Source organism: Callithrix jacchus, chromosome 1 (genome assembly GCF_049354715.1).
Source record: "Callithrix jacchus isolate 240 chromosome 1, calJac240_pri, whole genome shotgun sequence".
In the NCBI taxonomy this organism is placed as follows: Eukaryota; Metazoa; Chordata; class Mammalia; order Primates; family Cebidae; genus Callithrix; species Callithrix jacchus.
This window is the reverse complement of record NC_133502.1, coordinates 183,626,757-183,651,930: the sequence shown is the minus strand read 5'-3', so window position 1 is coordinate 183,651,930 and position 25,174 is coordinate 183,626,757. Positions and strand designations below refer to the sequence as shown.

Genomic DNA, 25,174 nt, shown 5'->3' with positions numbered 1-25,174 from the left:
GGAATATCCACTCCTGTGCCTTGCAGGGGTGTTTTGCATGGCTCTGCGCTCTGAGACAATTTGTAAACAGAAGAGTGTGGGTGTGCTTCCAGTCCTGAAGGCTCTCACTGTAAGGGAGTGTGAGGGCTGCTTTCCCGCCAGCGAGGCTGCAGGTACGGATTAGCCGTTTGTGCCCCACTCCCTCCCAAATGTTGGGGCTTTTTGTCTTGGGTTTGGAAATTCACCTATTTTGGACACTCTCCCCAACCCCCCAAATCCCAATGAACCCATCATGTCAGGTGCAAGAGACTCATAGACACTGGACACAGGTGCCCGTGAGAACCCGGGAACGGGATGATGGGGCCCCGGAGGAACGCAGGGCCAAGGAGGAATGCTCCCTACAGGTGAGAAGGAGTCACTTCCAAAATCATGGCCCCTGAGCTGGCCTCTGGGGGAGGGAGACGGGGACAGCAGGGTACACAGGGCAGGTGAGAGGCTAGGAGGCAGGTGGGGCCTGGGGGAGCAGATGGGAAGTAGCCAGCCCAACCGGGAGAGTGTGCAGGGCAGAGGCAGGCACTGAACCCGTGCAGGGGGTTCTAGGTAGCTCGGGACTGGGCTGTCACAGGCCCACTCCACCCACTATAGAAAGGTGACCCTAGTGGCCGGAGGAAGGGACCTGGGGCAGACTTCGGCCCCACAAGTGACCGATGGCCATGGGCCTGGGAGCCGGGCTCTGCACCTCTGCAGACACTTGCATCTCCTTCCCTTCCTGTCAGTGGGTTGGGGTTCACCTGTGCATTTGTCACCCGGTTTTCCTGTTTTCCAGGGCCAGGAAACAAGGGAGCTAGGCATTGTCCCTGAATGTCCCCAGCTGCCTCCTTCCCTGACAGGTTCACTGTTTCCGTGGCCCCAGCTTCTGTGTGGTTTCAGGAGCTGGGTCCTACCTTCTTGGACATTCTTGGATTTGGTTCCACCTTTGTCTGACTAAGTGCCATCCATGATTCCACCTGGGTACTGCCCGGCTGTCATTCCAGGACAAATGACAGAAATGCTGGAAGCTCATCCACTCACCGGTTTGAGCAGGTGCCACTGGGCCAGGCTCACAGGGTTGCCCGGCTTTCCCCAGTGCCCATCACTGACTTGCCATCTACCTTGTTAGCGGTGCCAGCTGCCCCGGAGCAGAGGGCAGGTGAGAGCAGGGTGGCTCCCAACCTCACACTCTACCTGGGCACCCAGATGAGCAGCCCTCTTCTGCCAAGTTGGTGCCAGAATGTTGTGTGGTGCAGGGAGCTGCTCTTTCTTCCTTCTCCAGCTGGCAGGAAGTTCCCGTACACTCCGGGAAGGCTGTGGGCATTGAGATACAGCCTGTCCTGTAGAGACTCAGGGCTTGCTGAGTGGCAGGGGCTCCACAAGGCTCCCAGAATCTAGTCCACGTGACACCCTGGGCTGCTCAGGGTGGCCAAGGGCCGCACACACCTGGCCACAGCCTCCAAGGCCTGGGGAGATATGGGTCCCCGACTGGGCACCACTCACCTCCAGGGTCTGCTGTAGCCCTAAGTGAGGGAATGTTTCCTCAGCAGGGTCTCTGCCCACCACACCAGGGCCGCCCCAGGCTTCTCCAGCGGTGACTGTGGAGGGAGTGCAGGGTGGAGATGGCGTGTGGGTGGGGTCCCCTGTGTACGGCCCAAGTTGGAGTAGTGCCCCAGAGTCACCTAAGGGGCTGGGGGCAGATTCTAAGCTGCTTCTCCAGGTTTGGGGGATGGGACGTTGGAGATCCAGCAGGGACATGTCCGTGGCCTCTTCCGAAAGAAAGGATTTGCTTCCCTTTCTGAAAGGGTCGATCAAACCCGGGAATGCGTCTGCAAGGACCTGCAAGTCTCAGTCACTTTAAAATCCCACAGAAACGACAAGTGAAGCAAACACATGTCCTAATGCTTTTATTGTTCCTTAGGTAACTGACAGTACAAAGTCTTCCTTTTTTACTTAAAAAATGTACTTTCTGCACACTGTGGCCCGTGTGACCTTCCCGTCCCATCGGGCAAAAGTTTCCCGACGCGAGCCCTTCCTATCCTCGGTTACATGATTTAGCTAATTTAACAAGAAGAGAGTAATTCCTTTGATTATTATCAACATGAACTTGACTATGTCTCTATAAGGGTGAACACTGATTTTTTTTTTTCTTTTTAGAAACAAAACCATCCACTTATTAATCCAAACTACGGCATTGCATTTACAACAATCATTGCATAAACTGAACATACGAAGTCACCACCTCAAGGGACTAACAGAAGGACGCTGCACAATCTATCTAGGGGGTACGCAATTTCAAACAACGTGGGCACAGCAAATGCACTCTACACACTCTGACCATCGCTTTAGTATGTACTAGACACGGTCCAGGAGCTACGTGGAGTCGCAGCACAGTTAGTCTAAGACACGGCAACACAGTCAAGAAACGGCACTGCGATGGGAGGTGAGTGACACTAACCTACGGCTGGGTGCGGCCCGGAGCTCCCACAGAGCCCGGACGCCGCTTCCCTCGGAGCTGACCACGATCTAAGGAAAGGTCCATGCGATCCTAACGGTGGGTTGTTCCCGGTGAGGACTGGCCAACAGTCACTGCCTTGCCTCTTAAATATGTTGTCTGACCAGAGGGGGATGGGGCTGGGAAGAGGACCGGGGCGCCGCGGGCTGCAGTTCCAGCTGCAAATACAGGAGTTTCTACCGACGTCTGTGGCCCGCCGGCTCGAATGGGAGAAACATAGAGGTAATGCCATCCCTCGACGTCAGAATCCGCACTGCTGATGATTTTTCACAATTCGTTTTGTTAGTATTGGTATCTTTTTGGCAGCGGTTTCACAGGAGTTTCCTCGCGGTGAGGACGTGGGCCCCTGGCTTCCAGGCGGAGGGAGCTACAACTCATCGGAGCGGATGACGTGGAAGAGGGTCACGTTGTAGAGGATCTGGTGGCCGTTGTTCCAGGCGTACAGCGCGCGGTCCTTGGGGTTGTAGTCCAGCATGGAGATGTGGGAGTATTTGTTCTGGAAGGGGATGTCGATGTACTCATAGGTGGAGGCATTGGTCTGATAGGCGTAGTGGACCTTGGTGCCCCCCGAGTAGCCGTTGGTGACATACAGCGTGCCGCAGATGATGAACGCCTCCCCGGCGCTGCGCTTGGGGTAGCTCGTGTTCCATGTCTGCAGCGTCTGCAGGGACACGGGGTCCAGTCTGCTGACCACGATGTTGCCGGCATTCTGGTTGGTGGCGTACACGGCCCACAGCCCACTCTCGTCCACCATGAGGTCGATGTCTGAGTGGCCGCCCCAGGCGTAGTGGTACATGTTGTTGTAGCCGGCATAGTCCAGGCTGCGGGTCTTGAGGATGGTCTCTGTCTTCAGGTCGAACCTGATGATGATGTGGCTCTGGAACTTGTTAAAATAGATGGACCCGTTGTACACCACCTGCCCCGTGCCTGACCAGGGGTGGGGGAGGCGGTGCGAGGTGAAATTGTCTGTGTTCATGAAGTCCACCATGGACTTGTACTCACGCACGAAGCGGTTGTTGTGATAGCCATCCATGTACCACACCTGCAGAGAGGGCAGACACAGTGGTGAGCGCAGATACAGGCAGTGAGCACTTCAAAAGACGCAGTGAGCGCGCCGCAGACCCAGCGAGCGCGTCCACAGACCCAGCGGGCGCGTCCACAGGCCCAGCGAGCGCATCCACAAACCCAGCGAGCGCGTCACAGGCCCAGCGAGCGCGTCACAGGCCCAGCGGGCGCGTCACAGGTCCAGCGGGCGCGTCCACAGGCCCAGCGGGCGTGTCCACAGACCCAGCGGGCGCGTCATAGACCCAGCGGGCGCGTCATAGAACCAGCGGGCGCGTCCACAGACCCAGCGAGCGCGTCACAGGCCCAGCTAGCGCGTCCACAGGCCCAGCGAGCGCGTCACAGGCCCAGCGAGCGCGTCCACAGGCCCAGCGAGCGCGTCCACAGGCCCAGTGAGCGCGCCCACAGGCCCAGTGAGCGCATCACAGACCCAGTGAGCGCGTCCACAGACCCGGTGAGTGCGTCCAAACGCCCGGCGAGCATTTCCAAAGTGGGGCAGGACAGGCTCCTTGGGCAAGAAGCCGTTCCACAACTTGGAATTCCCTGGGCCTCAGGAGAAGGAGCTGAAAGAGCCAGGAAAGAGTAGTCATGACCAAGGGTGCCGCCTGTTCCCTCCAAACCCAGCACACTCCTCAGAAGGAGACGCAGCTACTTTGCTGTCAGAGAAAGGACGGCCCAGCCTGAGGACAGGATCTGGTGGAAAGGTGGGATGGGAATACACAGGGCTGCAGCTGCCCCATGCCATTTGCCCCAACTCTGCCCTTTGCTTGCTTGGGATGCCACCAGGTTGTGAGGCAGCTGCTGCACCTGCCTGTTCAGCTACCTGCTATACCCCCAGCCAGGGACCTGGCCTGTAGAGGGGGTCACACACACGTGTAAGAAAGGAGCTCCTTCATTGCAGAACCCAGAGCTGAAGGGGGCCTTCGAAGGGGCACAGCCGCCTGGCTGAGAGCAAAGGTTCACAGCACCGGGCAGCTCTTGTCTGCAGTAAAGACTGGCTCTCAAGGTCGCTGGGAAGGGCCAACTCCCATACACCAACAGGACACCAGGCTTGAGGCCTCTCCTCCCACCAGGCTGTGGCAGCACGGATTGAGTCATCCCGTCTGCAGGGCGGAATGTCATTAACTTGGCATTTCGGGATGCTGTGTGAGTGTAATCACTCATTGTCACCCCTAATCCAGGGGAAAGCGCCTCTCCAAAAAGAATGCAGGCTTTGAAGAAGGCTCTGGTTGTTGAAATCAACCAATATAGCAGACCCAGTAAGGCACAAGTTTGGGGTTAAAGAGGAAGGCATTTCTGATGATTGCTTCAACGCCAGTTGACTTGAGAACTGCCTGGACTTTGCACAAAATGCGTTAGTCATTTCAACCAATGTGGGAGCAAATTAGAGAGCAATGCCTGAGGCAGAGGGAGCCTGGCAGGCGGGTGCTGCTCCGCAGGCATTTGCCTGGGAATGAGACAGCCACTTTAGCCATTGAGGGCTCTGAAGCTGTGGGAGGCTGAGGCTGAGGGAGCTTTCAGGCTTGGCATTACACATGCGCTAAAAATTAAAAGAAATTATAACCTTCTCCTCGAGACATCCATTCAGACACTTAGAGGCAGATGCGCTTTTTGTTTTTAATGAGATTTTTTTTTTTCAGCTGGGCCTCATTTGAAGCTATTATCCTTAGCCTTCCACAGACCAAACCTCAATGATGTAGGTCACAGAGTAGAACCGGGAGGGGTATTGGAGGGAACGGGGCTGTGCGCTGAAACTCCTTAATGACACCACTGAGAAGCTGTCCTCTTGCCCCCTCTTCGCTTGGCTATCTCCCCGGACAGGGAGCTCAATGCTTCTGAAACTCACATCCAATGCCATTCTTCCCTGAGTCCTCTCCTGACCTGCCTGGAGGGGGACCACCCCTGCCATCTCAGCGTGTAGAGCACCTTTGACTGTGTTCACTTATCAGCCCCACAGGCGAGCCCTTGACTTCGGGGACCTGGGGTGACCCACTCCGATACCCTGGATCCAGAGCCTCCTTCCCGGGGGCAGAACAGGGGGATGCCAGCATCAAGTTGCTAAGGATTTTTAAATCATCTTTTCTCCCAGTACACCAGCAAATCAGACACAGGACACTGTGAAGATGTAAATGGGGGCAGGAGGGAGAATTGGCACACAGTGCTTGGGCCCGGGCGGGGTTCAGGGGAGGCTGCTCTGAGCATTTGTCAGTTTCTGTGGAATAAAACTCCCTCAAGGCTGAGATCCAGTTACCAGCGGGAAGGTACCCATGCACAAGAGAGGCACACAGAACCCCAGAGGCCTTGGGGATAAGGAGCCTTGTGCTTTACAGGAGACTCCCCTGAGTTCATTCCCTTACCTTCTCATCTGAAATGCCTTTTTCTTCCCCTTTCTCCAAGTCCCAAGGCTCAGATCAAATCCCATCAATGTCTGCTGGTTTCTCCTCTGGGGAGGCGGCCCCAAATACAATGCTGGCTTTTAGGGAGATTAAGCACTTGCGCCTCCGGGCAGAACCTATCCGTTCTTTCTGAAAAGACCCAAGGGCACCAGGCAAAAGGCCAAGGGTGAAGCCGGGCTGCCTATGCCTGCTCACTGTGTAGGCATTCACTGTGATGGAAGCTGGCATCATCTCCTGCCTTCCATCGCCACGTGAGCCCGTGCACCCAGGGAGCCATGATCACCCCATTTTTAGATGAGAACATGGAGGCCAGGGAGGTCTGGTGACTTTCCAGTGGACAGGGCCAGGAGGGGACTCCAAACTCTGAGCTTGAAACCACCGATCTGGCCTGGGGTTCTCAGCCGGGGGTGATCTGCCCTGGAGGGCAGTGGCCATGCCTGGAAACAGTTTGCAGGAGGAAAGTGCTGCTGGTGTCTAGGGACAGAGGTCAGGGGTGCTGCTGCCCATCCCCACGCACTGACAGCGCCCCGAAGTGAGGCATGATCTGGTCCCAGAGGTCAGTAGGTGAGGCTGAAAAGCCCCAGTGCTGACGCGCTGCTGTCCACGCCATGAACTCGCCAGGTAAATGCCTGTTTCCCTCCATCCACTTATCCTTTCTGTCCCCAGGGGGACCTGCAGGGCAAACCCTGTTTCACACCCCCACTGCCCCCCCCATCACCCACCAGGCCTGGCCTTGGGCAAGCAATCCCATCCCGTGCTGGGCAAGTGGGGCCTGGCCAGGTGACGCTTTGGCTGGCCTTCTTCCTCTCCCTATGGAGGCAACCTAGTCGTGGACATGGGTTTGAAGGCCTGCGTGGTAAACCTGTAGGTGGGTGAAGATGGCACCCCTGGCTGCAGACTTCAGTGGCACCCACACTACAGGACATTTCTTTCCTAGCAGGGCTGAATTACAAAGAAGTACATTCACCCTTGACCTTTTGTGGCCCTAGCGGTCTTAAGAAAAGGCTCTGTGTGTGTCCAGCTCCGGCGGGGAAATCGTCCCAAATAGAGTGGACTCATTTGCAGGAAGAAGCTTGCTGCTCCTGCCTGGTCTCATCTTTCCTGCCTTAGAGTGGGGGTGGGTGGGGGGCCTGGATGACATCAGCCCCGGGAGACCACACTGTGCCATGTGCAAAGAAGGCTGTTCCCCACGAATATGGGAATAACCCATGTCCAGGGCCTGGTTCCTGCCCCCTCACTCCTCGGTGGTGCTGGCAGCTCCCTCCTGGCCCCTGCAGCTCTGGTGTGGCCTGTGTGAACCTTCTAGAATGCCAGTCCAGCCTGTCCCCCTTACCCAGTCCCCTACACACACCCTTCCAGATCCCAAACTCCAAAATTTCCTGCGCAGCCAGCACCTCCCTTGCTCCCCAGCCTGCCTGGCCCTGTCCTCCCGTCCTAGAGCTTCCCTCTCTTGCCCCTGTGCCTGCGGGAGCCACCCCACCACCCGGTCCCCCTCCCTGCCCCAGCCCACACTCACCCCCTTGGGGGGTATTTTCTCAGCCCCTGTGCCCGCAGGCAGGCAGGTGTCCACTCTTGTAGTCGACTGAATAGTGGTCCCCAGAAGACAGGTCCACATCCTAGGTCCTGAAAATAGGACCTTATTTGGGAAAAAGGTCTTTGCAGATGGGATTAGGGATCTCAAGATGAGCTCATCCTGGGTTAAGGTGAACCCTAAATCCAGTGACAAGTGTCCTTAGAAGAGGCAGAAGAGGGGACACAGACACGGGGAGGAAGCCAGGTGAAGATGGAGGCAGGCACTGGAATGACGGGACCACAGCCATGGAACACTGGGAGCCACAGGAGAGCAGGAGGGGCCTCCCCTGGCATCTTCAGAGTGCGGTTCTGCAGGCGCCCGGGTCTGGGGCTTCCAGCCTTCAGCACTGGGTGACAGTGACCCCTGTGGTGTCACCTGCACTGTGGCTGTGGGAGCTCCTGCAGCAGCCACAGGGCCTGGGGGCCTGTTGGGCTTCCACACCCGTGTGCCATCCTCCCTGTGGCTGGGGCATTGGGCACATGTCACCCACCTGATCGTGAGCCCAGAGGGGAGGCCTCGCCACCTTACTGTGACCCAGCACCCCACTTGGCTCGGGGCACACTGCGGGCCTGCCGGAGCTTTCTGGCCTCCCAGGCACTGCTACTCTGTGGATCCCACAGAGGGATGGGTGTCCACGTGGCTGGACTCCTGTTAATGTGGCACCACGAAGCGCCACCACCGCCAGCCTCCAGCGAGACCCAGGAGTTCCTACCCTTCTCTGTGCCTCAGTTCCTTCTGCTGTAAAATAGGCCCTCTGAGGACCTGCCACCTGCAGTGGTTCCATAAATGTCAGCTATCATTATTTCTGTCCTTAGCGCAGGACTGCAGTGGCCTTGGTGGCTCTGGGTGGGCTAGACACAGCCCTCCGAGCTTGCTGAGGCTCACCAGGCCCAGGCACCATCCAAAGGAAGGCGGCTGTAAGACCACCTGTGGGGATGTGGCAGTAGGGCCAGCCCATCCGAAAACAGACCACAGGAGGCTTGGTCTCCAGACTAGCCCAGGATGCAGCAAGACAGGCCATGACACCCTCCCTCCACAGCATCACAGAGGCTTAGGGACCCCGTGCCCAAATCCCCAATTCAGAGAGGCCCAGAGAGAAGGAAGGCCTCTCTCAGGGTTGCGTGGCCAGCTGTACTGGATGCCACCTGCTCTGTGCATTAGGAAGCGTGCACACTGGTCTAGGTCCCACACAACCAAAGCCTGCCCTGACCCCGACACGGCTCCTTTCCACCCAGGTTCCCAAGGCTGCTCTCCCCCACCCCATAAAGCGGCTTCCATCTATGGAGATAGCGGCTCCCCCAACCTGCTCCATGCTTGTCCCATTTTTCAGGTGTGGGGGACACAGGCCCTGTCCTCTCAAAGCTCCTAACCTCATGAGGGGCCGTGGCTCCATGCAAAAATCTGCTGGAAGAATTTTGGAGTCCCCCAGGCATAGGAAGGGGAGACTGGGGAGAACATTTTGGGAGTAGGAAGCCAGTGCAGCCTGGAGGGGACAGGGACCTTGGGCAGCAGAGATAGGAGACTCTTCTGTAGGCACCTCTCCTAGCTGAGAGTCTTGCAGGGTGGGCGGCCCCAGGGGCTGTCTGTCCACAGAGGCCTCTTGGCAGACCAGTGGCCAGCATGTGTCCCTCCTGCCCTAGCTGCTCTTTACTCACAGCTAGACGGGCTTCTGTGTGCCATGGGCTGAAACCTGGTGTATTAGAGCCACTGGTGCTGCCACCACCGAGTGTACTGAGAGCCCCCTGTGCAGCTGTGCCCTTTCTGATCATGACCCCGAGGAACAGAAGGTTAAGAATGTCCCAGAAGTCACAGAGCCAGGAGGGGCAGCAGAGAGACACAGACTCCAGTGTGCAGTGACTCGGAACCTCTGCGCCCAGCTCTGAACCACGCCGCCCACGGGGACCCCACGCAGGAGCTCGCTGGTGACATCTGACATCCCCAACGGCTCTGCAACACCTCTGTCCTCAGCACAGGCAGGAAAGGTCAGACTGGCCCAGCCCCATGGTCTTGGAGGAGCAGGGAGCCAGGGCGACCCCACAGTCTAGGAGGAGCGGGGGCCAGGGTGGGAGTCGGGCCTCCTGGAGGTTATAGGGGTCTCTGCACACCAATCATCCTTCTCTAATTCAATGGGCCACGAGCTACAGTCCCCGAGAGCCTGCGGCCTGACGGTGAGTGAGGCCACCCTGCTCCAAGCACAGCCTCACTCTAATTTGAAGACACAGGCTGAAAGGCCCCAAGTTCCTGCCCAAATCTCCTCCCCACCCATGAGGTGCCTTTGCTGGAAAAGATAAAATGAAGCAACGGGTGGGTTCTTCCTTCTCATACAAACACACAATGCGTTTGTAAATACCGTGCTGTCAGGGGACCAAGGCCCAACACCGCTTCCCATGTAAGAAAACCTGGCCGTCTCCATCTCTGGACCGTGTTCCATCCCAGGCAGTGCCGTTTACCGAGGATGTTCCTGATTGTCCTGATGACTTGCATTGGCTTCCCCGGTGAGGAGGGCCTCTCGGTTCAGGGCAGAGCTGGGTGGTGGGCATGGATCTGGCACCGCCTTCCCAAACGCCTCTGCTGCAGCCCCCGAGGGGTGGGAAACAGATGCTATTTAAAGGGTTGTGGCGGAGGGACTTGGGCCCACACTGGCACTCCTCCTTGGTTTGGTGAGCAGCTGTCACATGTCCTCCTGACAGAATTGCTAACATCAAGGAGCCTGGCCGCTGTACGAGAGGCCAGGAAGGGAGCTGTAGCTGAATGGGTGGAGGGAGGGAGGGAGGTGGGAGCCGCAGCTGGGTGAGTGGAGGGAGGGCGGGGGGCACGCTGGCAGTTCCTGCCAGGGCTCCACCAGGGTAGTGAAGGCTGAAGGGAAGCAGACAATGAATCCTGACCCTGGCAACGTCCCTCCCAGCACTGAGAAAGGATTTGAAGAGACGTTCATGTTTACTGCACCACCAGCAGCGGGCTGACCACTGCCCGAACCTATACGGTTCTGTGCATTTTGGATATTTCCACTTTCTGGAAAAAAGATGTCGTCAGGTCCTTGTAAAATATCTCGACGGCCTTGACGCTGTTGAGATGTTGGGAAAGGACCGTGACACGCTCAGCTGAGTTCACTGCTGTTTGTAAAATGACAGTGTTCTCCTGATTACATCGACCCTTCCAACATGAACTTCCTGGGGTGGCGGGAGCAGCGCGGCCCCCTTTCTCCCTTTCTGGTGTCTGGTGTCTGATGTGAGCTGACCTGAGACTTTACAGGAAGCAGGCCAGAAAGAAAGAGGGCCGATATCAGGCTCTGGAAGGCAGCGATGGTCAGAGCAGGCCAGGAGCCTCTGAGATGGGAAAGGGGTCCCAGAACTCACATGGCCTCCCAGCGGGCGGGGACACAGCCTGGCAGGGCATTCATGCCTCAGGTGGAGAGCTGGCCAACCTCCACCCAGCCCTTCCCTCCTCCAACACTGAGGCGATGGGACAGGCCAGGTGGGAAGGAAAGGAGGGGCAAAGAGGGCTGTGGTGTCTGGTGCCCTGGGAGGCGCATGCAGGGCTCTGTGCTGAGAAGCACGGGGGTGGGGTGGGGGGAGTTCTCAGTGCTCAGCACAGGCCAGGCACACAGTTGGTGCTTAATAAATGGAGAAAGGTCTGATGCAAAGGTATCCCAAGCTAAACTTGTTCTGACAGCTTAGCAAGACCCTGTAGGCTGGCTCAGGACTGTCCCTGCTGTGAGATTCTGCAGGTCCCCCTGAGCTGGGCTCTCTACGAGGGGGTCCCACTGCACTTCCTCCCCGCCCTTGGCCACACCCATCTTACAACGCCCTCCATGGTAGCCTGTGCTGAAGCCGACATCAATTTCGTTTTCTTTTTTTGAATCGAGTTATTGGTCTCCTGTGTGTGTGATCAAAACTGAATGAGGATCAGAAAATATCAAAACAAACCAACCACGGCTGGCCTAGATCAATGGCGGGAACTGGGGACATGTCACTTAGCACACTGGGAGCTGGAGGCTGTGCGGAGCGTGTGGCTGGGAATGGTCATGGCCGAGCGTGCCCTGAGCAGTCCCCTGGAGGCTCCTCTGCCAGCCCCAGCACTCATTGTCCCTACTTCCCTGCCAGGCTCCCTCCTCCCGGGGCTGCTTCTCCCCACACTCTACCCGCCACCAGAGCCTCTTTTCCTGGAGGGCGATTTAGTCATGAAGCAGAAAATAGATGTCTAATTATCGAAAGCATCCATCAGCACCATGACAGCTTTGCAAACCCACACCCTCGCTGCGCTGTGCAAAGCAAACAGCCAGGGCTTCCGGGAGCCCCAGATCCTTGGTACCCAGAAAATGAAAACTTGACTAGGCTCTCTATGACAGAGGCCAAGAGGCACATACCTACAGCGTTAGACACAGACAGAGCACTCCCGTCCTGGAGGGGGCCACTGCAGCAGCCAGGCGACTGCTTCCTGCTCACAGATCTCAGCGTGGACAGCGTGGGTTTGTGGGGTGGTGTTCCTGCTCTGCACAGTGGGGTGGCCCAGACTTCAGGCAGGTGGGAAGGGCACTTGAAGGGGGAGGGTGGTAAAAGGGGACTCAGCCTGGAGTGTGTGTGCTGCAGACAGGCACTCCACACTCCTGAGACCCTTCTGCTCCTGGGGCTGAGAAAACTGTCTTGTCATTGACACTGAGATGCTGATGACCATGCCACTGGAGGGTTCCAGGGAGGACAAGCCAGGAAGGGCATGCAGGTGGCTGCACTAAGGCCCCATCCTTCTATTAAGGGAGTTAATGCATGAAGAGAGAGTACTTCGGTCAGCGCCTGCGCACGGGACCTGCTTGCTTTCTTTTGTTTTGTTTTTTGAAACGGAGTCTCGTTTTGCCACCCAGGCTGGAGTGCAGTGGTGTGATCTCGACTCACTGCAACCTCTGCCTCCCGGGTTTAAGTGATTCTCATGCCTCAGCCTCCTGAGTAGCTGGGATTACCGGCATCTACCACCATACCTGGCTAACTTTGGTATTTTTAGTAGAGACAGGGTTTCATCATGTTGGCCAGGCTGGTGTCGAACTCCTGACCTCAGGTGATCCAGTTACTTCAGCCTCCCAAAGCTGGGATTACAGATGTGAGCCAGCACGCCCGGCCCTGCTTTCTACGTGCTGGGATTACAGGTGTGAGCCATGGCACCCAGCCCTGCTTTCTAAGTGCCTGCTGGCATCACCTGGTTTGCACGTCTGCATTCGGATCATTATCACTAACATCTGTAGCAAGAGCAAGTTCCTAACTCAACGTAAGTGGGGTTTTCCAGGTGGGGTATGGACTAAAAGAGTGGTCAGAGCCTTCACAGACAATTATAATGTTAGAAAACTTCCAAGCATCAGCTGTCACGATTCAGAAAATAGGACAGACAAATCTTCTCCCCTACAAGCACCCAACCCCAGTAGTGTCCCAGCTCTGCAGTCAGGCCAGCCCCTCCAGGTGGGGATGGGGGCTGCTCAGCAGTGGTGAAAGTGGGAAGCTCCCTCCCATGGGAGGCCGGGGGATCAAGACAAATGCACCAGGCTCCAGCCTGCCAGGCCTTGCCCCTCCCCACCTGTCTTCCTAGAAGGAGGGAGTGTGCCAGAGGCAGTGCCCCCCATGTTTTAAATATGAGATTGTGTCGAAATGGTGGAAATGGTGAAGGAGGGAGGCAAAGAGATCAGAAATCCGTGGGGGGAGAGCTGGGTGCATCCCTTCCATCAAACCCGCTCCAGATAAAGCCTAGAGGATCTCACATCACATTTCAAAGGCCCTTTCTCAGTCAGCCCAGGGCAGAGCTGGGTTGTTTGTTTTTAAGTGTTTATTTTCTAAGCGTCCTGCCAACCTCTGAAGAAAAGGAGGCTGGGTGAGCCACGCCCCTAACCACGGGGCTGCCCATTCTGGCAGCCAGAGGTGGGTTAGCAGATCACCAAGGGACAGCAAAGCCCAGACAGCTTCCCTCCTCCAGCGGGAGCCTTTAGAGGGTGCTCACTTTGGAGGGAGGAGGTACACCCATGCTGCCAGTGTCCACGGCCGGGTCTGGGGTCCTGGGGCCGAGTGGGGCTGGGCAGCCACCCTCACCTTCCCATTGTTCAAAGGGGGTCGAACAGTAAAACCCAACCCCCCAGATAAAGGCAAATATGGTGCTTGTTTCTCTCTCTTCTGAGGTTTCACCCAGGGGGGAAAAGCCTGGGAAAAAAGAACATGGCCTCTTTCCTAAATCAAAAGGAACATGAGTCTCTATCAGCCATGAAAGGAATGGCAAATGAAATACAAATGAGACGTCATTAAAACAAGAAAGGCCTAATGGATTCTCTTCCTGAAGCAGATGCAAGGACCAGAAAAGTCAGGGCTGGGTTTCAGCTCCAGAGAAACGGACTCGGGGCACCAGTCCAGCCCACTGGAGCCAGGGAGGGGGCCTTGAAGGGATCAGCGACCAAATCATGGACTACCATCATCCTCAGGTCACTCTCCAGTCCATGATCTACGGCTCTGGATCTGCACAGAGCCCTGGGTGCCTCCCAAAAGTCTTCTGGGAACAAACACCCCCAGGCACCAAGCTGCCCAGTCCACAGACCCTGGAGGGTGGGCGTGGCTGGTACCCATGCCCAGGGCCCACCAGGTATCCGAGCGTGCCCTTGACCAAATGACCCCCTGTGGGATAAGGGGACACTCACCCGGTTATCGCCTTCGGGGGCAAGAGGGTCTGTCATCCAGGATCCAAACCTCGAGCCGGAGGTCTTGACTGTCACGGGATCACTGATGCCCGTCAACTTCCCGCAAGCTGGAAAAGAGCACGCAGGTCAGGAGAGGGAGGGCAGGGGCCCTGGCCAGCAGTGGCCACCCAGACCTCGACCGCCCAGAGCACACCTTCCTCCTCTTGCCCTCTGGGTCTGGGGTGCTATGGAAAGCTGCTCACACCCTTGTTTTCACAGACTATACCCCTAGCCTTGGAGAAGCCACCTCCTCCCCAAAACAGAGCAGCTGTGGCCAGGATGGCAGGAAAGAGCCATGGGCGGGCAGGCAGCCGCCCTCCTGGGCTTCACCCCTCCTCAGAGAGCCTGCTGGACCCATGGCCTGGGGGTGGGGGTGCCAGAGCAGCACCTCTAGGAGAGGGGATCAGCTTTGCTAAGACTCAGTTTTCTCCTCTTAGAAATAGGACTAACAGCAGCTCCACCCCCAAGGGCATTAGAGGTCATACCCTGGCACAGCCCAGCCTGTTTGGGGCAGTTAGACCTAGCGTGAGACACTCCACCCAGGCAGGCCCTGTCCCACGACAGAGCAGCAATGCCACCAGTTGCCCCAGAACTGACCAGGACCAAGGCCATCGCCACCTTCCCACGGCGAGGGCCAGGTGCTTCTGTCTGTGGGAGGAGCCCCGAATGGAGTGCCGGGATTCCGAGTACCAGGGTGGATGGGACCCTGGATGTGACCTCAACAGCCCTCACCTCCTGCCTCACAGAAGGCTGTGGAGGTGACGAGGGACACACCCGGGCCACCCGGTCATTCGGGCTGAGGCTGGAGCCCCCTACACCCCCCTGGGCTCAGGGCGGCTTGCACACCCACTGCTTTGGAACTCCCCCTACCCGGAACCTGGCATGTCTGCACGGCCACGCAGCTCTTCCAGAATGCACGCGCCTCGGACACCCTCTGAAGGGCCAAATGCTCCTCATTCTAACAGAGACCCTGGATGGGAAGTAGGTGGCTTCCTTGCGGAGGGCAGAGGAAGGGCCCCTCCATCACAAGGCCCTGCACCCTGTCCTTCCCAGCCAAGCCTGCCGGTGACTTCCTAGGTCTGCGTGGCACCCTCGGTGGAGTTACATGGGCACATGTACATGGTGGTCCGCAGAATTCAGAGGCCATCCACGTGTGTGGGGAAGACTGTGGGTGAGTGTGCCTGGACCTCGGCTCTGCCAGGATAATCCCATAGGCAAGCAGGGCGGGGCAGGCTCCAGGCTGGCCCCCAGGAGGACGAGGCCCAGCCACTCCCATGCTCAGCGCAGGTCTCGGATGAGACCTCCCAGTCTCTCCCATGCTGAAGTGGCGAATGTGCCTGCTAGTGGCATCACACAAGACCAGAAAGATGAACCCTCCAGCCTCACATGGTGTGGAGGCATCTCTGCTTTTGTGGGTTTGCAGGAGAGTGTGCATTCGGGCAACAGAGGCTTTCTGAGGGATGAAGACCCCACTGCCCACAGAATAAGACTGGGTTTGCCCCCAAATTCCCATCGAGTCAGGCTGCACTGCTCCAAGGCCTGGCAGCCTGGGGAAAGCAATGTCACAGCCCTCTGCCTCCCCTCCTCCTCCATGTTTATTCCCCCGTCCCCACTTTCAGGAGGAACTATGAGCTTTCCCATGTCTACACTGTCCCCTCATGGGGGGAGGCTTCCCGGCAGTGGGGCTGGGTGAGAGGCTGCCAGGGTCTGCTCAGTCACGGTCCACACAGGCTCTGGGCCAGGACCATGCTCCCCATCTGTGGGAGGAGAAGAGGCAGAGAAAAGGGATGGAGAGGAGATGGCCATGGCTGACCTGCGTCTACAGGAATGAGATGGGGGCTCTGGGAAGTCTCACGAGAGGCTCCCCGGCCAGGAGACCCGGCCCAGCTTTTTACCCCTGTGCAAATCGGGGGTGGGGATGGGGGGCTCAGGGCAGTTTCACGAAGGCTCCTGTGCCTGGAGGAGCAGGAGGTGGAGGCGGGAGCCGTGGCTGGGCTCACCTCTCACCCTCTGGCTGCTTCGGATCCCTGGGCTTTGCGGGAGACAGTAGCTCCCTCAGCACTGGGCGCCGGAAGAAGCCCTTCACAGCCCCTCTCCAGCCCTCCCTGCTGTCTCCTAAGACAGCGTTGTGGCCCTGGGAATGCCCCGTGAGGGCTCCCCACACCGTGGTTCTGATAGTTGTCCTGAAGGAGAAGGCTAGACGGGTGGTGGCCCCACGCTGGGCTGTCGCTCAGGCTCTGACCACTTCACCCTCCTCAGTCAACACGGGGTTTTCTGTGACGCTGACGCACTCGAATGCCCAGTCCCATATCCGCAGCAGGCTGCTCCTGGCTGGATGACCTACCGGGAGACCAGGTGTCTGCCCTCCATCTCGCAGGCAGCTGGCAGAGGCCAGAGATGGCAGGTCAGCACCAGGCTCCGCTCCGCCACCTTGCCCGAGCCCTGCCCTGCTGGCCCACGCAGCTTTGTTCCAGCTGTCCCTCCACCTGCATGCCAGCCCCAGCCCCGCCTCCCCACCCATCTTCAATGGCTTGCCCCACTGATGCCTCTGCCTTAAAGATGTGTCCCTCCTTCACTCCACCCTGCCTGGCCTGCCTGGCCTTCGTGGAGCCAGAGCCACCCTCCCACCATACATCTCCTGGGGCTGCCAAGGAATGTCTGTGTCTTACTGCCCAAGGGAAGAAGTTTCCTGTACTCACCCTGTTTCCCCCAAAACAGCCTGGGGATTTGTACAGAATGAATGAATGAATGAATGAATGAATGAATCGCTCATTGCTCAGAAAAGCCTCCTAAGTCTAAGGCTTCACTCTGCACCTCAGTGGCAGGAATAGTTGGCCGGGGGAGGGTGACTCTTCCCTGGGGGATGCTCTGTTCTCCCTCTCCTTATCTAGAGATGGGGTAATAACAACAGTGCCCCCTTGGAAGGCTGCTGTGAGAATTAGGGCAGGGACCACCAGAGAGCTTCCGGGACAGCACCTGCCACAGAGTCAGTGCCCCACACAGGTCAGGAGGCATCATAGAGCTTCAGACTAAGGACGTGCAGAAAAGGTGAGTACAGGTCACATGGTCTTCACCTGTCCCACTTCATCCCGCCCACCCTGGACCTCGAAGGTCTGCTCTCCAGGGGATGGCTCTGCCCCAGGTTCACCCTGCCTGGGCCGGGGCTCCCTCCTCCCTCTCACACTGGCTCAGGGCTGAGTATCACCCTCTCCAGCTCCCTCTTTTAAAGGCAAAAGTGACCCCTTGAAATGAGCCTTAAAATCCTGGCTTAGTGAGGTCAGGGAGGGGCGGGGCTGGATCTGCACCCAGCTCTTCCAACTGCTGGCTGCAGGCACAGCTCCCAGGGCCCCTGGGGCTGGAGGCCACCTGCCCTCCTTGAGTCAGGGAGTTATTTTTGGTTCTCCATCCAGATCGCTTCTGCCAAGACCTCAGGAACTGACAGAATCTAAAAAAGCCCATGGCAGAGCCTCAGCGGAATCTTGGCACATCCAGTCCAGGAAAGCGCCCCTCTCTAGTCACGAGCACTTAGGATGCACTCACAAGGAGGGGAGAAGAAGGGAGAGGCAGGAGAGGGCTGACCAGGCTTCCTGTGCCACTGGAGGCTCAGAAAATGGCCTGAATGGGCTCCATCTCCCAGGAAGGCCTGGGCAGGGAGGGCCAGCATGCTCAGCTGGAGGGACTGGACCCTGAGGGCCCTGGATGGGCTCAGAAGGCAGGGCGCTGTTATAGGCTGGGAGCCTGGACAAGCCGATGCCCCTGCGGATGAGACAATCTGCCTCTTGCTATTCCCAGAAGGAAGCCACTTCTGAGCAGCAGCCTGAACGATCTCAGAACAGGCTCAGGGAGAAGCCTACCAAGGACCTCAGGTCGGAGACGGAGGGTTTTCAGGCAACCTGGAGACCCCGGCCATGAGGCTGAGTGCCTGAAGCAGGCTGACCGGGTTCCTGGCCTGCCGCCCGTCCTCTCAGCCTATCCTCCTTGGTCCCAGCTTTTATCGCCTGCAATCCAGGAAGACAAGCTGGAAACCAAGCACCATGTCCTAACCACGTCTGCAAAGCTGGGAACCTGGACAAACCAATGTCCAAGATGCAGATGAAGGAAGTTGTGGACCATGCAGCATCCCCGCCAGGTCTCGAGATCAGACCCAGGGCCTGGGGTGGGACGGCCACTGAGAAAAGGGTCACGGCAGACCCTCCTCCTCTCACAGCAGGGAAGGGCGGGCCTCCAGGAGACTCTCAGGGCCTGTCATCTGGAGAATTTCCTGGGAGGGGCCCTGGTCGCCTGGACTCCACTCAGTCCGGGCTTTTGACCACACTTTAGATTTCGGCTTACTTCCTCCCCGTCATTCTAGCGGGTTTTCCTTCAGAATCCACTGGCAAGGGCTTAACTCTCCATCTTTGAACGCACCATGTGTGCTGGCGACAGTGGCTGTCTAGCTCCATTCAGGGCCCAGGGCAGGGGAAGACAACTGCTCTCTCTGCCTGGCTGACCCTTTCTTACATCTCAGGGTCAGGGAACAAGTGGTAGGCTTCAGATTCACCTCCCCCAGGACAGAGTATAGGGTATGATGCCAGAGCCAAGCGCTATGTCCTGACCATGAGCTGAGCTGGGACAGGGGCCTGCAGCTGGACTTGCGTCAACCTAGATGCCCAGGTAGGCCCAGCTCCCGGCTGCTGTCAGGGGAATCTGAAGCCAGAGCTGATGGGCTTTGATAAGCTGTGTTCAACGGAACAAAGAGACCCCGATTGACCCTAAAGCCCAGGCTGTCTGTGCTTATGGGTGTCTGAGGGCTTCCTTCTCACCCTTTGAGGGGGAAAAAAAAGAAACAAAAGAAGGCTTTAGCAGCAGACTTCCAGAATGGTATATCTGGGAGGAGCACTTAAAATCAGCTGCCCCCCTTATTTATAGAGAGGACCACAGAGGCCTGAGAGCAATAGGCACAGGACACGGCCCGAGGGGTCTATGGGTAGAGTGACACCCTGCATGGACCCTCGCGCTTCTGGCTTTGCTCAGCTTTGCTGCTAGGGCGTCCGACTCTGCAGGCTCCCCTGGACAGGGAGCCCCACACCCAGAGGATAAAGCCAGGGGCATGGGCAACTCTGCCTCTCCCCTTACCTGGCAACAAGTCTTGCTCCAGGGGAAGTGAAAAACTGCCTCCCTTCCAGAGGATGCCTGAGAGGAGAGGTTCAGATTCAAGTTTCCAGCTGGGCCATTGGGAAAATCATATAACGCATTAATGTAATGCATTAAAAGAATCGGAAACAGAAAGCTGACGGAGCCCCAGTCCTTGTTTTCTGTGTTTCTGAATAAGTTCTGGGGTCAGGAATTATCACAGCAACAGTGACTAGAGGAAGGGAGCAGCAAGGAGAGAACCGATCAGGAAGACTTTGGGAAAGCCTCTCCCCCAGCCTTTCCCCAGGAAGGGAGCCTGGACCCTATTCACTGCAGTCAGGCCTCACAGTGCCAGGTGCAGCAGGCACACCAAGAAACCACAGGGTCCAGGACAGGGGAGGAAACTGCCCACTGCTGGATGCCATGTCTCTCAGAAGCCCTGCCCACCTGGGACGTGCCCACTGCTGGATGCCATGTCTCTCAGAAGCCCTGCCCACCCGGGACAGCCAGCAGTGTGTGCTGGCTCCACCGTGCAGAAGGCCGGTCTCCTCGGCAACCTCCCAGTAAGGAAACAGGCTGCCAGGACCATCCTGAGATGGGTGCCTATTTGCAAGGCTAAAATCAAGCTAAATTAAGCAGCTGCAGGATATTAATTTGGTGCTTAAGTTACTGAGCTTGAACGGAAGCCTGGAGAGGGAGGAGGAAGATCAGCAGCTGCTAAATCTTTCTATCTGTGTGTCTATCAATCAATCGATCAGTCATTTATCTATCTACCTATCCAGTTATCAGCCAGCTGTCATCACCTCTCTATCTATCTAGCTACCTGCCTACCAGTACCTCCTCTGCCGGGCCCAGTGCTGAGCTCAGGATCTGAATGACTGCCACGAATTATCATTCCATGAATTACCCCAGCGTCCAGGGACTCCCTGCACCATTTTACAGATGAGGAGGCAGCTGAAACTCGTGAGGGTAAATGCCTTGGGGGAGTCACACAGCTATCGAGTGGCGCTTACTATCTTACAAAGCTGCCTCCTCTAACGCTGTGGCGTCAAGATTAGCCGGTGCCGGCTACAGGCAGATACCAGGGCCCCACCTGCAGACGCTCTGATTCAGCAGCTCTGCCTATGTGTCACAGACCTTCCAAAGAAAGAATTCAACGCAGAGGTGAAAGCAGGCAGCTGTACTCCAAGGGTGGGAAAAAGAGGGCCCCTGGAGTCCTGTTAACCATCTCTCTTTCCTCCCAAATCAAGGTGTTAGCAACCCAAGGGCAGCCATGTGATCTCCTGCACAAGACCCAAGACCATAAGCTGCAAGGTAGACTCACCCAGCTACTAAAAATAGGCCAGGCACAGATGGAAGGCCAGCTCGTCCGGGAGGGGTGGTGTCTCTCGGAAAGGCCCTTGGCTTCTCACCATTTGCAACTTTTTACTCCAAATCCCCACTTTGCTCCCTTGATTCCTCCATTGGAAAATGTGGAGGTTTTCTCTGCATTTCTCCATGATGTTCCCTGTCTATACCAGGGAGGAAAGACGCTGCTCATGCAGAAATATGTAACAACAACAACAACAAGACCCTGCCGCTGGGTCCGTCGGAGGCCAAGGGAGACCCCTCAGCGGGAGCGTCTGGAGGGCCTGGAGAGAGCAGCAACCGTGAGGTCACTCAGTGTCACCACGGGTAGCAGCCCAAAGATAGTACCCAATGGAAACAGTCACATCGCCCCATGACCGGTAGTACAGCTCTATCAGCATCAACACTCACACCAATGCCTAGAAAGCCAAGCGGTCACACCCAGTCCTAGAAAGTCAAATTGGGAAGCCATGGTAGAGGCCATCTGGCCTAAACCCCACTCCTGGGACCATCTGAGGTCACCCAGCCATGGTCACACCAGGGCTGGGCACCTTGGAGCACGGAGCTGAAGAATGCAGTTAGTGACCGCCATGGGGCATAGCCAGCATGCACACACCAAAACAGACCAGTTCTACCACTTCTGGCATGTCTCACTGTCTCTGCTTTGGAACTGGGGAACTTAAAGCTTTGTGCATTCACTGAGGACACCTAGAACGGCATTTAAAAATCACCTAAAGTGAAATCTGGGAAACAAAAGGGTTTGGTTCTTACCTTTCCCCTTGAATATTGTTTCACCTGACTAACACCACCAGAGATTTTAAAAAGTGTTCTTTTTGGATGTTTTAGGTTTATAATAAGGCACTAGGAGTGGGTGCGGGGAAGGGAGCGGAGAAATAAAAGGGTAACCAAGTTAAGAACATCGGATAAAGCCTGAGATAAACTCCATCAGGCAGAAATCACCCTGAGTTACCCCAAAAAGTAGGTAGTATGAAAACCACTACCTTTGTGGTATCAAAAAACAGCTGGTAAGGAGGGCCGGCTAATATTTCTTAAGAAAAACTAAAAGTGAAATTGGGATTTGAAATGTGCTATTTAAAAGTAGGCTCAGAGACTCATGTATTAAGATTTCTCCTAGTAATTAACTGGAAAGTTGATAAGGTGAATGGATAATCAGTCGGAAATAAGAATCCAAACAGGTCATCCCACACTGGGGGTCTTTCTTAGGAGACACACCAAGGAAGGGGCTTATTCGCTCAGAGGCTCCTCCCCTTCCAGGCTGTGTGTATGGGGGCTCCCTCCTGTGCTGTGAATGGCAGCTCTACTGTGATGCAATTAAATTTTGTTCCCTTTATTATTCAAATTATGCATGATTCAATATTTCAGGAGCTCCACCAGCCTCGTTCTCAGTCCAGAGGAATCTGAGATGTGTATTTCCATCCCTATTAAACTGGTGTTTTAAACACACACACACACACACACACACACACACACACACACACGATCCGCCAGATGGTATGCTATTTCTTTCCAGATGTGCGGCTCAGTGGGGTCTGTGGCCTCTGCACGAGACGTGGCTCTGAACGGTGCCCTAGGCCTGCGCTCCTCCTCTGCTGTCTCTCAAGGTAGCCCTGGCCAGGAGCCCTAATGCAGCCAAAGCCTCGCGAAGCCAGGCTGGCGCTGTCCACTTCAGCACCACTCCCTAAGCCTGCGCGTGTGCCGGAAGGTGGGCAATGCAGCGCCACGTCCCGCAGGGTACTGGGCCTACCTAGTTTTTGCATGCATGCACGGAGCCTTTCTTCAAGATTGGACACTCTGCTCTGAAGTTCATCGTAGTCATAGGCGCCAATTTCCTCTTGCAGCTCGTTAAGCACTGACGTCAGATTCTGGACCTCCTCTTTAAACTGCAATACCAATTTGGCATCGGCCTTGTACTCTTCCAACACAGGTATCAAAGGCCTAAGTTCATCCATTTTCGCTTTTATTGCCTGCAAGGTTAAAATAAGCTGGTTCAGTGCGATGCATGCAAGAACTCTCACACCCTGCCTTGGCCTGGCTTCTCCCTAGGTGAGGGAAAGTGTGTATGTTCCCACTTTATTTACAGGCTTATTTATTCTGGTCCAAATGAGTTAGAAGAGCGTATTAAACAGTCCTCAGAACACCAACATATTTGGGAAAGGTCTTTATTGTCAGTTTAGAATGCAACATCTTAAGGTTACATGCTTTGAGTCACATACACGAAGTTTTTTTTTTCTTTCTTTTTCAAAAAACGCATTGACAAGGGTTCAAACTATTCATGAAATGCAGCTACAGTCGCATGCAAAGGAGGATCCTGGTTGTATTCAAGGTTCCTTAGTGAAATGGTGCTAAGTGTTGGAAAATGATAGTAAAAATGCATGGTGCAAAAGGCTCTCTGGCTCTCTTTCATGGTTACATAGGAGTGGACTGCCTCTTCAGTCACTGCAGCATTGAAAAAACTCTTTTAAGTTAGCCCTGCAAGTAAGAAAATGAAATACCGTTGAAGAACTAGCTCACTAGCCTGCCTGAGACAGACAACCATTAGGAAACACGTATGCACACGGTCACTTGGAGAAATCCCACTGTCACACTCAAGCCAGTCAAAGCAAACTGCTGTAAGAGTTACTGAGATTCCCTCATCACAGTTTCTGTTGGAATTTTTTAAATGCAGTTTAGCACAGTCAAGGCAAGCGCTTTTCTTCCCCCAGAGCCACAGCGCCCCAAAATTGGAAACTCAGAGAGATGCGTGTGTCAACAACATTTGCCAGGACGAGCTAACTCCAAGCTGCTGAAGACACCCCGCTCTGAAGTAGTCTGTGGCCATGGAGAAGGGAATGCCATCTGAGACATAAATGTGTTTTGGTCAGACAGGTCAACATCTCTCTCTCTCCAGAGTAGTTCACGGTGACCAGCCAGATGCAAGGACAAAATGTCCACCTGCCTCTGACGAGTGCCATGGCTCATTTCACCTCAATGGGATCAGGCCCACTACTATTTTATTTAGGATACAGATTTATAACTTCATTAGCTTGCCATTTCATCTATTTAATGTATTGTTTTTAAACGAGAATGAGTTCTTGCCTCATGCAGGGTCACATCAAGGGAAAACATTAGCACAAAAAGGACGGGAAGACAGAGACAGAGTGTGTGGGCAGTTTCCAGCCGGCGAGGCCGTGAATTCCGCCTGTTCATTTACATCTGGGCCGGGTTTCTAATTAAAATGCATGTATACCTTAATTAAGGTGGCATATCATGTTTCCATCGAGTCTTACTGAGATGGAGTCAACTGTGGGCAGAGCTCTAGCTGGCTGCACATCTGTATATATGATTTTAGGTCACACAAACGCCAGTTTTCATGTCCAGAGTCACCAGGAGAAGCAGAACACTTCCCGCCAGGTGAAAAGGAGGTTGGTGTCTCTCTCCTGCATCTATGGCATGCCTTCTCCTGGCTAGAATAGGTCAGATGTGAAAAACTGCCCTGAGACATTCCTGCTCCAAAATGGCTCTCATCAATTAAGCTAATCCTCGCCTAATTCGATTTACCTGAAGCAGCTGTGGACTCATGGTGTCCCTGCCCAGCTAATAATGAACTTTGCTCGGGCAGCAAGGAAGGGATCTCAGACCCTGGCTTCCCAACCACACTGACGGGGGCCTGGGGGCGAGTGTGTGCTGCCCCGCCAAGGTGGCTTCTGCAGACCAGGGTCAGGTGGTGGCCTCCCTACTGCCAAGGGCAACAGTCCTTTCAAGGCACAGAGTAAACTTTGCTGTGCTTCTCCCTGCCCCAAATGACCATTTCTGTAGGGAAAGGGAAAGCACACCCAGCCTCAGAGGAAGAGAAGAAGGAGAGGAAGGAGGAGGGGGAGGAGGAGGAGAGGGAGAAGGGGGAAAAGGAAGGAAGGAGGAGGAGGAAAGGGGAGGAGGGGGAAGGAGGAGAGGGGGATGGGAATGAGGAGATGAAAGAAGAGGAAGAAAAGGAGGGGGAGGAGGAGGCTGAGGGGAGAGAAGGAAGGGAGAAGGGGAAGAAGGGGGGAAGAGAAGAAGGAGAAGGGAAGGGGGGAGGAGAAGGGAGGAGAGGGTGAGGGGAATGAGGAGAAAAGGGAGGAAGAGGAGAGGGGGAGAAGGGAGGAGAGGGGACAAGGGAGAAGAGGAGAGGGGAGGAAGAAGAGAAGAGAAGGAAGAGGAGGAAGAGGGGGAGAAGGAGGAAGAAGGGGAAGAGGAGGAGGAGAGGAAGGAGGGGAGAGGGGGAGGAGGAAAGGAGAAAAGAGGGTGAGGGGAAAAGGAGGAGAAAGGGGAGGGGGAGGAAAAAGGGAAGGAAGAAGAGAGGGGAAGGGGAAAGGGGAGAAGGGGGAGGAGAGGGGACGGAGAAGAGGAGGATGAGAAGGGGAGGAGGAGAAGAGGAGAGGGGGAGTGGGGGGAGAGAGGAGGGGGAGGAAGAGACCAGAAGG

The 25,174-nt window shown here is 55.9% G+C and overlaps 2 protein-coding genes across 14 annotated transcripts in view; one reads left to right on the top strand and one right to left on the bottom strand.

Annotated features, from left to right (window-relative positions):
* Positions 1-1,901: 1,901 nt before the first annotated feature.
* Positions 1,902-25,174, bottom strand: part of OLFM1 (olfactomedin 1) — a 43,630-nt gene continuing 20,357 nt past the window's right edge. For 2 of the 3 annotated variants that reach the window (XM_078350737.1, XM_035262263.3), the window contains exons 4-6: positions 22,480-22,699; positions 14,217-14,323; positions 1,902-3,566 (exon numbers count right to left, since the gene is read on the bottom strand). In XM_078350737.1, the coding sequence (XP_078206863.1) occupies positions 2,892-3,566; positions 14,217-14,323; positions 22,480-22,699 (1,002 nt within the window). In that variant the 3' untranslated portion in view covers positions 1,902-2,891. Of the gene's footprint in view, positions 3,567-14,216; positions 14,324-22,479; positions 22,700-22,878; positions 23,205-25,174 lie in introns of those variants that run through there. The other variant, XM_078350740.1, reaches the window with a different exon arrangement.
* On the top strand, positions 3,972-23,206 carry LOC118145468 (uncharacterized). Of its 11 annotated transcripts, XR_004730581.3 has the most exons (4): positions 3,972-15,236; positions 15,333-20,336; positions 20,618-20,681; positions 20,888-23,206. XR_004730581.3 is itself a non-coding variant. In XM_078350768.1 (3 exons), exons 2-3 carry the CDS (start codon positions 14,827-14,829, stop codon positions 15,946-15,948), a joined length of 1,026 nt encoding a protein of 341 aa, XP_078206894.1. In that variant the 5' UTR covers positions 3,972-4,040; positions 9,340-14,826; the 3' UTR covers positions 15,949-23,206. The 11 variants fall into 11 exon arrangements, 6 of the variants coding, with proteins under 6 accessions (XP_078206894.1, XP_078206886.1, XP_078206883.1 ...); XR_004730577.3 differs by having other exon boundaries at positions 15,333-16,659; positions 17,147-23,206; XR_004730567.3 differs by having other exon boundaries at positions 15,333-17,303; positions 17,666-23,206.

Excerpts from the sequence above, each read along its gene's own strand:
- LOC118145468 (XM_078350768.1), top strand. The coding sequence starts at position 14,827 with ATGCCACCAGTTGCCCCAGAACTGACCAGGACCAAGGCCATCGCCACC. Across the intron at positions 15,237-15,332 it reads ACAGAGACCCTGGATGGGAA|GTCTGCGTGGCACCCTCGGT; the intron begins GTAGGTGGCTTC and ends GTGACTTCCTAG.